Source organism: Sinocyclocheilus grahami, unplaced genomic scaffold (assembly GCF_001515645.1).
Source record: "Sinocyclocheilus grahami isolate Dianchi unplaced genomic scaffold, SAMN03320097.WGS_v1.1 scaffold178.1, whole genome shotgun sequence".
In the NCBI taxonomy this organism is placed as follows: Eukaryota; Metazoa; Chordata; class Actinopteri; order Cypriniformes; family Cyprinidae; genus Sinocyclocheilus; species Sinocyclocheilus grahami.
The window spans coordinates 1,736,374-1,749,026 of NW_015505357.1; the positions used below are offsets into that span (position 1 = coordinate 1,736,374).

The window sequence follows — 12,653 nt, forward strand, 5'->3', positions numbered from 1 at the left end:
ATGTTATATGGTGCATATATTTAGCAAAATGCCCTTCTCTAAAGTTTATTTTTCTGGCTGACTAATGAGTTTATGGTCACCGAATATGTTTGTTTGAGATAAATGTGACGTTACCTGACACATTGTTTACAAGACTTTATATTGACGTCTTTGCACGGCTGAAACACTGATTGAGCGATTACATGAGACAGGATATGGATTGTAAAGTTGTTCTCTTTCTTTTAACTTACCTTCGGATGTTTAGTCGTGTTTGTTTTGTGCTGAAACTGGTATTAATGTGGTGGAGATGATCAGTTCACGTGCACCTCGCACTGCTGAGTCTGTTGAACTGAGGCGCTACAGCGATCTGTCACTCCACATTAAACAGCGCCAAAACGGCATTTATTGTTTGAATACTGCAATACAATGGACATAAATTGAAATCTGACTTCGTTTCATATTAAAAGCACCAAAGCACAATGCTTATTGCGATTTATTGGATGGGAAGTGCCCTTCAATGTTCCGTCCATTAACTGAAAACAGGCTAGACTAATCGATTCTGGGGATTTAAGAATCGATATTGTTCCGTAATAGATTAATATCGAGATATCGATATTTTTTACCCAGCCCTAGCATTTATCAATATTTGGTAATAAAAGCTCCAAAAGTATCATATTTCAGATGAAAAGTAATGAATAATAAATATTTAATAATAAAAAAAATTATAAATTTTTGTTGCCGTCTTTATTAATATTGCATAATATTAATAAAGTAAAAAATATTAAGAATGTCAATGTTAATATTATTGACATATAAAATTATATTTAATATTATTTACAATTTAATAATATTATTTTATAATATGAATTGCGAGAAACAAGCAAAAAATAAGGAAAGGTAAATTTTTTGGGTAAATTCCCAAAAAAAGTTTTTGAACAGTAAGATTTTTAATGTTTTTTTTAAGAATTCTCTTCTGCTCACCAAGCCTGCATTTATTTGATTCAAAATACAACAAAAGCAGTAGTATTGTGAAACATTTTTTACAATTTAAATGTAATACTATTTAAAATAACTGCTTTCTATTTGAATATACTGTATTTTAAAATGTAATTTATTCCTGTGATCAAAGCTAAATTTTTTGCATATATATATTTTTTAAAGCGGTTTATGTTGGTATCTTAATATTAATGTTAATTTAAGTATGGTACAGCAATAAGAATATATTGAAAACATGATTACAAAGCAGCAATTTTCATTATGTACATTCTTTCACAAGCCATCTTTTTTGGGATGGAAACTTTCAGTTAAAGCTCAGATCTTACTAGGCCACATCACCCCCAATTACAGAAGAAAAAGTTAAGATAAAAGTCTAAAATTCCTATGCAAAACTCTCAAAGCAAAGCAACTGCAAGAAGTACATAAATTACCCATGATGACGATGACTCATCATGGTCAAATAAAGTTCTTCATTCATCTGAATAAATGAAGTGAGGAGAGCATGGTGAGAAGAGAATGCCACAAGATAATTATCATCAAAATTCAAACCAGAAACCTCTGGAACATGTGAAAAAATATTTCTTGTGGGGGAAAAAAACCCTGCTGGCTTTTATTTGGGCTGCACAAGACTTATAAACATGTACTGTACTGTGGCTGTGCTAAAGCAAGACTCATGACCCACAGTCTAGTCGTCCCACACTTCCACCCACCCTTCCAGCCAACAGCTCCTCTAATGAGGGCCTTTCCTCTGAGAGACCGCAAACAACATCCATCGCAAAAGAAAAAAAGAACAATGTGGAAATGTATTGGCAACACTGTTCTATGATTTCTTAATAATACAGCTTAGAAACTGAGAAGTTCTAGCATATATTTTAGTAACTAAAACCCACAGCTTCGCTATTAGTAGAGATGCTGCCAGCTGCCATGCTGCCATTCACACATGTAATTGCTTTCTACATTCATATTAATGTAATCTTAACAGTGCTACTTTATCTGTATCTGATTTAGAACAGGCAGAAATCTGTGAAAAATATAACGACCCAACGACAAAAGAACTGATAAATATGAGCTGTTATATGAAAAATAGCCATGTGGGCAGGTTCAGGCTTATTTGTTCATTAATGAAGTCATCAGTGACTAATCGATGTCGACTCGACTTTTATCACATAAATGTCGAATTTAAAAAAAATCTGAAGTCATTCAACCCCTAGCCCCCAATGTGGTCTTCTGCTGCTGTAGCCCATCTGCGACAAGGTTCGACATCTTGTGCATTCAGAGATGCTCTTCTACATGTCTCGGTTATGACAAGTAGTTACTTGAGTTACTGTTGCCTTTCTATCAGCTCGACCCAGTCTGGCCATTCTCCTCTGACCATGACGACATCAAGACGACATTTTCGTCCACTGAACTGCCGCTCACTGGATATTTTTTTTTGACCATTGTCTGTAAACCCTAGAGATGGTTGTGCATGAAAACCCCTGTAGATCAACGGTTTCTGAAATATTCATACAAGGGATGCACTGAATTTTCGGCAGAAAAACGGCCAAAAATACGAGCCGAAAATATACATATAATAATATATATGGCCCGCCTTGCCCGGCAGTGTTCAGCGCGCAGGTTTCACTCCTGACAGAAGTGGCACCCAGTAGGGGTTGCACCAGCTAGTCAACTTTAATGCTCTGCCATGACGCTTTAAGCTTGAGGTTGACTAGTCGCTGGTCCTATAGAGGGGGCAACAGGATAAGAAATCTTTGAAGTCCACATTTACGCTCAGTTTCCAGACAGCTAAAAAGACAAATAAATGCATACTCCTAAAGCGCTCCACAAGACATGTGTGATTATACCATCTGGATGCTCGAAATTGAATGGGAGAATGTACGTTTTAAACCGCTTATTGTACAGGTAAGTTAATCGCTGTTCTAATCTAATGTGCTGCTACATTTTAACACACACACAGACTACAGACAGTACATCACGCGCACGGACACAGAATCATTCAGTAGCGTGGAAATGTATTGGCAACACTGTTCTGTGATTTCTTAATACAGCTTAGAAACTGAGAAGTTCTAGCATATATTTTAGTAACTAAAACCCACAGCTTCACTATTAGTAGAGATGCTGCCAGCTGCCATGCTGCCATTCACACATGCAATTGCTTTCTACATTCATATTAATGTAATCTTAACAGTGCTACTTTATCTGTATCTGATTTAGGACAGGCAGAAATCTGTGAAAAATATAACGACCCAACGACAAAAGAACTGATAAATATGAGCTGTTATATGAAAAATAGCCATGTGGGCAGGTTCAGGCTTATTTGTTCATCAATGAAGTCATCAGTGACTAATCGATGTCGACTCGACTTTTATCACATAAATGTCGAATTTAAAAAAAATCTGAAGTCATTCAACCCCTAGCCCCCAATGTGGTCTTCTGCTGCTGTAGCCCATCTGCGACAAGGTTCGACATCTTGTGCATTCAGAGATGCTCTTCTACATGTCTCGGTTATGACAAGTAGTTACTTGAGTTACTGTTGCCTTTCTATCAGCTCGACCCAGTCTGGCCATTCTCCTCTGACCATGACGACATCAAGACGACATTTTCGTCCACTGAACTGCCGCTCACTGGATATTTTTTTTTGACCATTGTCTGTAAACCCTAGAGATGGTTGTGCATGAAAACCCCTGTAGATCAACGGTTTCTGAAATATTCATACAAGGGATGCACTGAATTTTCGGCAGAAAAACGGCCAAAAATACGAGCCGAAAATATACATATAATAATATATATGGCCCGCCTTGCCCGGCAGTGTTCAGCGCGCAGGTTTCACTCTCCTCGTCACTGGGTGGTTTGATGCTCCACTCAATATTACTCTATGAATGTGCGTTCCGCTCGTGTACCGCATGCTCACCGGAAAAGCAAAGTCTGCACAAATAACGCACCGACAGGAAATTTCTATGTAGTATACTTGTTCCTGTTGCAGTAGTGCTACTGTGCTGAAACATGCTGTAGTACAGCTGTACTGGGCAATGCTGGTAAAATTATGGTTTCAGAGATGCTATATGCTCTGCTCACATGCTGATAATAATAGCTTAGGACTATACATTATTTGGATAACTAGTCCAAAAAAAAAAAAAAAACTTATATCTGATTCTGTTACATAGACGTGAATAAAACTATTATATTGATATTTAATATTAAGGCAACACTTTACAACAAGGTTCCATTACCTAGTTATTGTTAGTTAACTAGCATGAACAAACAATGAACAATACATTACAGTATTTATTCATCTTTCTTAATGTTAGTTTTAATAATAGTTGTTCACTGTTAGTTCATGTTAATTCAGAGTGCATTAACCGTTAACAAGCACAACTGTTGATTTTAATAATGCATTAGTAAATGTTGAAATTAACTAACTAAGATTAATAAATGCTGAAGAACTATTGTTCATTCCTAGTTCATGTTAACTAATGAAAAGTGTTACCAATATTAATACAAATTCTGTCCAGTTTTATTGTTACTTTCAGTAAAAGTGTGGTTATTTTATTGGCTTGTGTTTTTAAAATTTAGTATCATTAAAATTATACAGTTTAATTAAAAAGTCTTACAATTACTTTATATTATTTAATAAAAATAATAAATAATCATTACAAAGCATTTTCGGTTTCAGTTTTCGGCCAAGTGCATCCAGAATTTTCGGTTTCGGCCCAGAATTTTCATTTTGGTGCATCCCTAACTCAGACCAGTCCATCTGGCACCAACAACCATGACACAGTCTTTTTCACTTTTTTCACTAGCACTTAAATTTCCTTTCTTCAGCATCCTGATGCTTCAGCAGATCACCTTGACCACGTCTACATGCCTAAATGCATTGAGTTGCTGCCATGTGACTGGCTGATTAGATATTTTCATTACCGAGCAGTTGAACAGGTATACCAAATAAGTGTGTGTATATTATATAATTTTATATATAATAATAATAAAAATATTATATATAATGTTTTTCCTTTGACTTTGGTATGAAACTTGACCCAGACATTTCTTTGTGGGCTTTGAATAACCAACAATTTCATGCAGTGAACCTCAGCATTAGCAAACATCTTGTGGTGCACCCGATCCACCCCTCCTCATCTGCGCTGCCTAATCTATATTCCTGACTGACAGGTCCAGCTGAGTTTCTTAACAGCCCTGTAGGTTCGGTAGTTCGCCTTGGCTGGATCGCAGTTCCTCAGCAGGCGTTTTCAATTTGAGTTATCAGATCCACCGCACTCCTCGCTTGGGAATGGGGCAGGATGGCCGCGGGGCCGTGGCTGTCTCACAGCTCCGTGTGTTGGAGAGGCGAACGACAGAGGGATCCTGAACCGCTCGAGGCTCATGAGGCGGGTGGGGATTAAACGCCGGCCTTGTCATGCTCCAGGAGTCGGGGGTCTGGAGGCTGCCTTACCCTCAGGGATTAAAACCAGGATTAAAACATCAGCTCCACGCAGGTAGAAAAGCAAAAACGCTTGCTAAAGCTCTATGAAATATAACTGCCAACAAGTGGATTGGATGAACAGAACAAACTGTATGTAAGATAGTGCAAAAAAACTAGGAAAGAAGGGATTAGCAATTTCTAATCTTTCAAATTTTAACTCCACTGGAAATCAAAACTGATCCCATTTTTATTTTTTTAACTCCCTTCCCTGGTCTTTTTGTATACAATTCAATGTTATTTCAACTGATTGAGTGATAATAATTTAGCACCATGCCAGCTATTACAGCTATATTCCTGGCGAGAACCAAGTGAAAAATAGAAAAGTAATAAAGTAATAAATAAGTAACAAGTAATAAATAAATAAACAATATAAAACAACAAAAAAAGTAAAAAATAAAAAAAAAACATTTATAAAAGTTTGTCTTCAATAAAAACTTTAAAGAGACAGTTCACCCAAAAATGAAAATTCTGTCATTAATTACTCACCCTCATGTTATTCCAAACCTGTAAGACCTTCGTTCATCTTTGGAACACAAATTAAGACATTTTTGAGCTTTCTGACCCTCAAAAGACAGCAAACTGTTTATGTCGTGACCGTGGTACTCTTGTGAATGCGTGTCGAATGATTTCATTCAACTGTTGAATTATAGTATTTTAGTTTTCTTTGCGCACAAAAAGTATTCTCATAGCCACATAAAATTACGGTTGAACCACAGGAAAGCACTCGGATTTCATCAAAAAAATATCTTAATTTGTGTTCCGAAGATGAATGAAGGTCTTACAGGTCTGGAACGACATGAGGGTGAGTACTTAATGACAGAATTTTCATTTATGGGTGGACTATCGCTTTAAAGGCTGGTCTGAAAATCTTTTCATAAAAGTAAACTAAAAAGACATCACAGTGCATCAAAATATTCTTTAGAGATAATGAACTCTGACATAAGGGTCATAAAGAAGGATCTTCACCCATTAACAAAAACTTGTGGGCGAGTCTGGAGTGGCCTATTTGACAGCGGGTGGAGATAATCTGGTTCCAGCAATTTTCAAAATGGCCCTAACATTTTCCACCAACCACAGGATTTATTTGATTTGGTTATTTTGAAAAATTTAGACTTCTGAATCTTTCATCAAAAAATCTGCAACAACTTTCCATTGGACTTTAAGTCTCCTTATATGTCAACCTTTCAATTCCAGCCATCTGGCTCTATTCTGTCACGAAACGCCCACTTTTTTCCTCTCGTTTCACTTAAAAAAAAACATCTCATTACAAAAGTAAAAAGGGTTGCGAACACCATTTCATGTCGACTTTAAAGAGACGCTTTAGTCTGCTTTCGGCTCAGCTGTTTTAGTCAAAGAACAAGGTCATACACTACCAACAAAGACACACAAAACTCAAGTACTCATGTACAGATGTTCTTCTGTGCTCTGATTGGCAGATGAGACGTCCCCAGGGGGAAGCTCATTACCCAGGTGCCAACATCGTTTGTATAACCTCAAAGAACTCGCCTCTTTGCCATCATTGCACCTACGACTGGCACTCACCGACAGCTGGTACAAAACCTGTGAGACTCAAGAGGGACAGAGGAGGAAGCTAGCTAACACAAACACTTACACACGTAAATCACGCACACTCGATCTGACGATCTGAGCTCAATGGCGTGTTGCTGCGCTACACGATACCTCACACACTGGGACGGCCTTGTGAGATTATCGTTCCAAATCCCTCTTTAAATCTAGCACAAAGCATGCTGGGAGAGAATTAGTCACAAGCCATCTGCAGGTTTAACGGTCAAAAGTGTTATTTTTGTATTGTCAAACATAAATGTATTTTTAAGAGTCGTCTGGTGAATTCAGTATTGTAATGTTTTGAATGATTGCCCTTCTTTCTAAAAAATTAGCTAACGCACAAAAGTACCCACAGTGCTTTGTTCTGTGGGGGGTTTGGATGAACAGCCAGACATAACAGAAGGGTTCCAAAAGAAAATAGCTTTCAAAAATATCCATAGAGCAAATTATTTTTATGTAAAAACCATTCAAAGCAGACCAACCGCTCGCTCTGGGGTTGATCAAAAATAGTATATATATGTGGATTTTCTATAAAGACATCCACTAATCAAACACTGCTGTTATCATGAAAACAGGATGCAATCAAACAGAAAAACTGCTGGATTCTAGTTAAATCTGCTAGCTAATGCTTCACTAGCTAACAATCTTTTTTTGTTGTTGTTAATTTGCTCTCTAGAAAAATGACAAAACAATGAAGGACTATTAAACTATGACAATACTAGGGATGTACAGAAATTTCAGAAGAAAAATAAATCAGCAAATGTTTTGGCAGAAAAATGTTAACATGTAAATGGTTATATGATACACTAAAAGCCTTTTTAAAGCATGCAGTGGTTAAAAAATTGCATCTACCCTTGGTAATGCAGAGTCTGTAGCGGTTTAAAATTGCTGTGTATTCTTAAGTCAAATGTTTTTTTGAAGCATGGATGTTATGGTAGTAAAACCACTTTAATATTAACCAAAAGAATTGTATTAATATTTATAATTTAAAAAAAATATATGATAGATTATGCACTAACATTGAAAAAGTTAGTCAGTACGATTTTTTTATGATTTTGAAAGAAGTCTTTTTCATTATTTGATCAAAAATATAGTATTGTGAAATATTATTAACATTTAAAAAATTGTTTTTTATTTATTTTAATATATTTCAAAATGTGATGTATTCCTGTAGTGCCTAAGCTGAATTTTCAGCAGCCATTACTCCAGTCTTCAGTGTCACATAAATCATTCTAATATGCTGATTTTCTGCTAAAGGAAAATTTCTTATTATCAATGTTGAAAATAGTTGTGCTGCTTAATTTTTGTAGAAAATGTATTTTTTTCAAGACCCTTTGATGAACAGAAAGTTCAAAAGATCAGTATTTCTTTGAAATCAAATAAATTTGGAAAGGAAAAATGCTGCAAAATTGTAAAAAAAAATATTTACTGTTGCTATGGATCCATTTAATGCATCCTTGCTAAGAAGTATTCATTTCTTTTTAAAAATCCTATTGACAGCAAACTTTTAAACTGTAGTTTATTTTTAGATACTAGAAACAAATACGATTAAAAATTTTCAGTTTTCAGGTCAGTGTATCTTTTGGTCATTTGATTTTCTACTTAAAAAGAAATAAAAGGCAAAGAGAAACGGTTTGATTTTCATTTTAAGAAACGAAAAACAAATGTAGCTGGATTTTTGTTCATGGGTAAAAAATTAAATTGTGCTTTAATATTTGTTTCGAATGTATGGGCGGCGCTGAAACGCCCCTTTCGTCCCTTCTGTACTGCAACGATATGCGGCAACCGCATTTTTTTTTAACTCGGTTCATTTTCAACAGGAGAGACGCGGCAGGCAAGCCAAGCTTATTAATACTGCAGATTCTTTGTTGTGTAGGCTGCCAGTGATGCTTACAAGATAATAATAATAAAAAATAAAAAAAATCTATATTTTCACGACTGATGCATGGTATTGACAAAACAGAAACGACTTTATTCGTAAACCAGTAAAACGGCATTTGATTTTTACTGTATGTGAACTACAACGACATGAAATAAAATATGATACATTTATGAAAATCTTGCATTGCAGTTCTGTGTGCGAGTGCGCAGCAAATCAATTATAATTAATTTTAATCAAACAAAAGACTACATTAGAAAACTCAGAAGAGTATGTATTTTAATAACTCTATTGTCCTCCAATTGTCAGATGGTCAAAATGAGACCTATTATATGCCCAAGTCAATGCATTATTCTTTCCTTTTTGTATTAGTGTTTAAAATATTTAATTTAAAAGTAATTAATTAAATAAACAAACTTACCGGGGGACCAGGGTAGGCTATGACAGTCGTCATATCATACGGCTGAAATGTGAACAGACACTGTTAAGCTACAGATAGAAAAAGTGCCCAGAAAGAGGTAGAATACTGTTGCGGAGACGGGAAAAAAGGGGGTTAGGAGAGAGACGTGATTTAAAAAATTGTGAAAGATCCTCAGACTCAGTGAATGGCGAGCAGCTCTGGGCGGCGGTGGGGTCATGGTGAGCTACAAACAATCTGCATTAATTACAGCAACTGGAGATTCATTCAAACCCAGAGAGAACAAAATGCCTCCGTCTCCTGCATAGGAGAAAATAAATTGTCTTTAATGAATCTCAAATGCAATTCAACCTCACCAATTCTACTCCCGGCTTCAGAGAAGTGGGAGAAAGACAGATAGCAACCACAACATAAAGTTGATAGCAAAGAATAATAATCAATGTTTGTGGGGAGGGCTTCTCGGATGTTGCATTTACGTTAATGAGAATCTGGCCGTCCATCCTGGCATGTTCTGTTCCTTTCACATGCACTTACGTTCATTCTACCATTTGCAGAGAAGGGACAAAAATGTCCTATCTCCATAGAAACCAGGCCATCTTCCTTTGAAAGCAACGGAGCAAGGCTACGACGGTGCCTTACTTTTGACCCTATCATCAATTATAGACTATTTCAGGGAGTAAACTAGAAGACCGCAGAAAGGCTTACCTTGCCGCCAACATGATCATTAATTTAATGAAACATCTTCAAGGCACTAAAAAAAATCTCGTCTCTATTCAAGAAAGTCAAGGTTATTAGGAGGCTGTTATCAACCGGAACAAACTAACCGCTTTTATTTTCTGGCGTGTTTGTTTAGTAACTGTTTGCATCAACTTTTTGAACTTGGAACCTGAAACTCAGTTCACTTTTCACTAAAGAAATCTCTTTTAAGTCTTCAAATTCAGGTGACCAATTTTTATAGCTAATCATTAAACAACAACAAAAACACGTAAGAGAATTAGCTTGTTCTTCTTTAATGCTACATCCTGCCTTGAACACAATTCAAGGCTCAATTACAATTCAAACATTTTTAATATTTAAAATAAGTGACAATTCGGTAATCTCTTCTTACTTTATATTGGCTTCGCTCCTGGTTGCAGCGGTGTGGAACTGTTCAGCGGACATTTTGAAGCGTTCCTCATTCTGAAACAAACAATAACAATAAACTTTCAAATGAATATAAATAAATGAATAAACAGACTGCTAGAATGCAAGAAGAGGATTATACAATGACCACAGAGCTCTAGAATAGAATAGAACAGAACATTATTTACAATTATTGGCAACCTCGTGTTGTACACTTTGGTGTATATAAAAGCATCAACTTCTTTCAGAAACACACAGATTTCAAAATGATTCCAAACTTTTGTAGTGCAAGTATTTTTTAAATGCCATAGAGAGGAAAAATGCATCATGAGAAGACAATTATGGCACTTTTGAAGTTGCTAATGTTTGATATTTGCACTTACCAAGATCTCAGTGCTCTATAACCATTAAAACAATTATTCATTTAAGTATGAGTCACATCAAGATCCTGAATACTCTTGTATACATTTCTGATTTCCCCTCTTCCAAGACAAAAATTAAACAGAAAAGAGCCAAATAATGAATGATGAAGTTGAGCAAAACTACAGCACTTGATTTTATCCAAACAACCAAGAGACTTTTCATTGTCTGTATCTTGAATTATTTAAATTCAGTTAATTGTTTTTGACTTTCTAATTCTCATACAGTAGAAGAATGTTTGGCAGTTTAAGAATGATCAAGATGACAACTACTATTAAAAAGTTAAAGGTTTCCAATGAGGCGTTAAGTACCAGTATTATAGAGCAAATGTGGGGGACAGCTGTTTTAGACTGAGATGCAATGGGTAAACAAAACCATTTACAACACCTGCAAGAAACTAAACATGTTTTAAAGTCATTTGGTTTTTTTTCCTCCAAAGTCGTCATTATTTCGTCATTTATTTATAATTTTGCATGCTCTCTCTGATTCTTTGTCTTGAAGGAACAGCAGCATAACAGCAAAAAAAACATGTAACTACGTAAACAGCACTTTCACATGAGGCTTAAAGAAATGAAATTTACAGTCTTTCTTTTACAGAAACAAAAATATTGATGACTCTTCCTGCACATTAGAAAATTTTGTTCAAATCAAATGTTTCTAGAATGAGAAAGCCACTTACCTGCAACTGACTAGTAAGTAGCTTGATTTGGCTTCATGGCTGTGATATAACTTACAGGTAATAATGTCGTAAATAATGTTTAGTTTTTTGCACAGACCAGTCATTTTGCTTCATAAGACCTCAATATATTGTCAGGAGCGGGTATTCATTTTGAGTTCATTGATGTGCTTTTTTCTTAAAAGCATGCAGCCACTGACTTGCATTATATGAATCATCAAGAACCACGGTTTCAGCTAAAAATCTTCTTTACTGTTCTACTCAAGAAAAAAAGTCACCTACATCTTTGGATGGCATGAAGGTCAGCAAATTAACAGCAAATGTTCATTTCTTGGCAAACTATCTCTTTAATTTTAAGAATAAAAACTGTCCCACCCCGAGTTCCCATTTCAACAGGAAATACAATAACACCAGAAAGAGAACAGCATTCGTCAAGCCACCGACTCACTATGGGCGGGCCTACTTTTTTGGACATCGAATAGGCATTGTTGATGTGTAAATGTTTTTTGGACATCGAATAGGCATTGTTGATGTGTAAATGTGGGCGGCCATGCGGTAATGTATTCATAAAATTTCTCCATCACCAGCAACACCATCAAAGGACTGAATCTCATTCTATGTGCATCTTGAATCTGTAGAAAGTGTTAAACAGCATATGGGCGGATCCAGTATCATATGCAAAATAAAGAGTGAAAACTGTTCGGAGTATGATGCAGTCTTGCAAGATTACTGACCCAAATACATTTCCTGAATCCCTTTATCCTTTCATGGAGCAATCCCTGACAGATCTTCAATTCAGGGTAATTTTCATGCCAGCGGGAAACACTTAATGCTGTAAAACAAAACTAATCCTCAATAACAAGCGCTCTCCTGTCAGGGCCAGTGAGCTTAGGACCCTAATTTTGTAAATGAAAAACACAGACTTGAAGCAACCGTTGAGATTTACATGGGGCCCTTGGATACTTTCAAAGCCTTTATGACATTTTCCAAGCCTTCATTGCAAGATAATGATATCTGACCATCATCACAGCCGCTATTTAGCAGTTGACACTGCATGGATTTATGCTAGAAATGAACAAGTGACTCTAAATGAGAGCATAGAGAGGAAAGATAAGGGTTA

The 12,653-nt window shown here is 36.0% G+C and overlaps 1 protein-coding gene across 3 annotated transcripts in view; it reads right to left on the bottom strand.

Moving 5' to 3' along the window:
* The window catches only part of chchd6a (coiled-coil-helix-coiled-coil-helix domain containing 6a), a 93,985-nt gene that overhangs the window by 36,749 nt on the left and 44,583 nt on the right, over window positions 1-12,653 (bottom strand). For all 3 annotated transcript variants that reach the window (XM_016283922.1, XM_016283924.1, XM_016283923.1), the window contains one exon: window positions 10,424-10,494. In XM_016283922.1, the coding sequence (XP_016139408.1) occupies window positions 10,424-10,494 (71 nt within the window). The remainder of the gene's footprint in view (window positions 1-10,423; window positions 10,495-12,653) is intronic.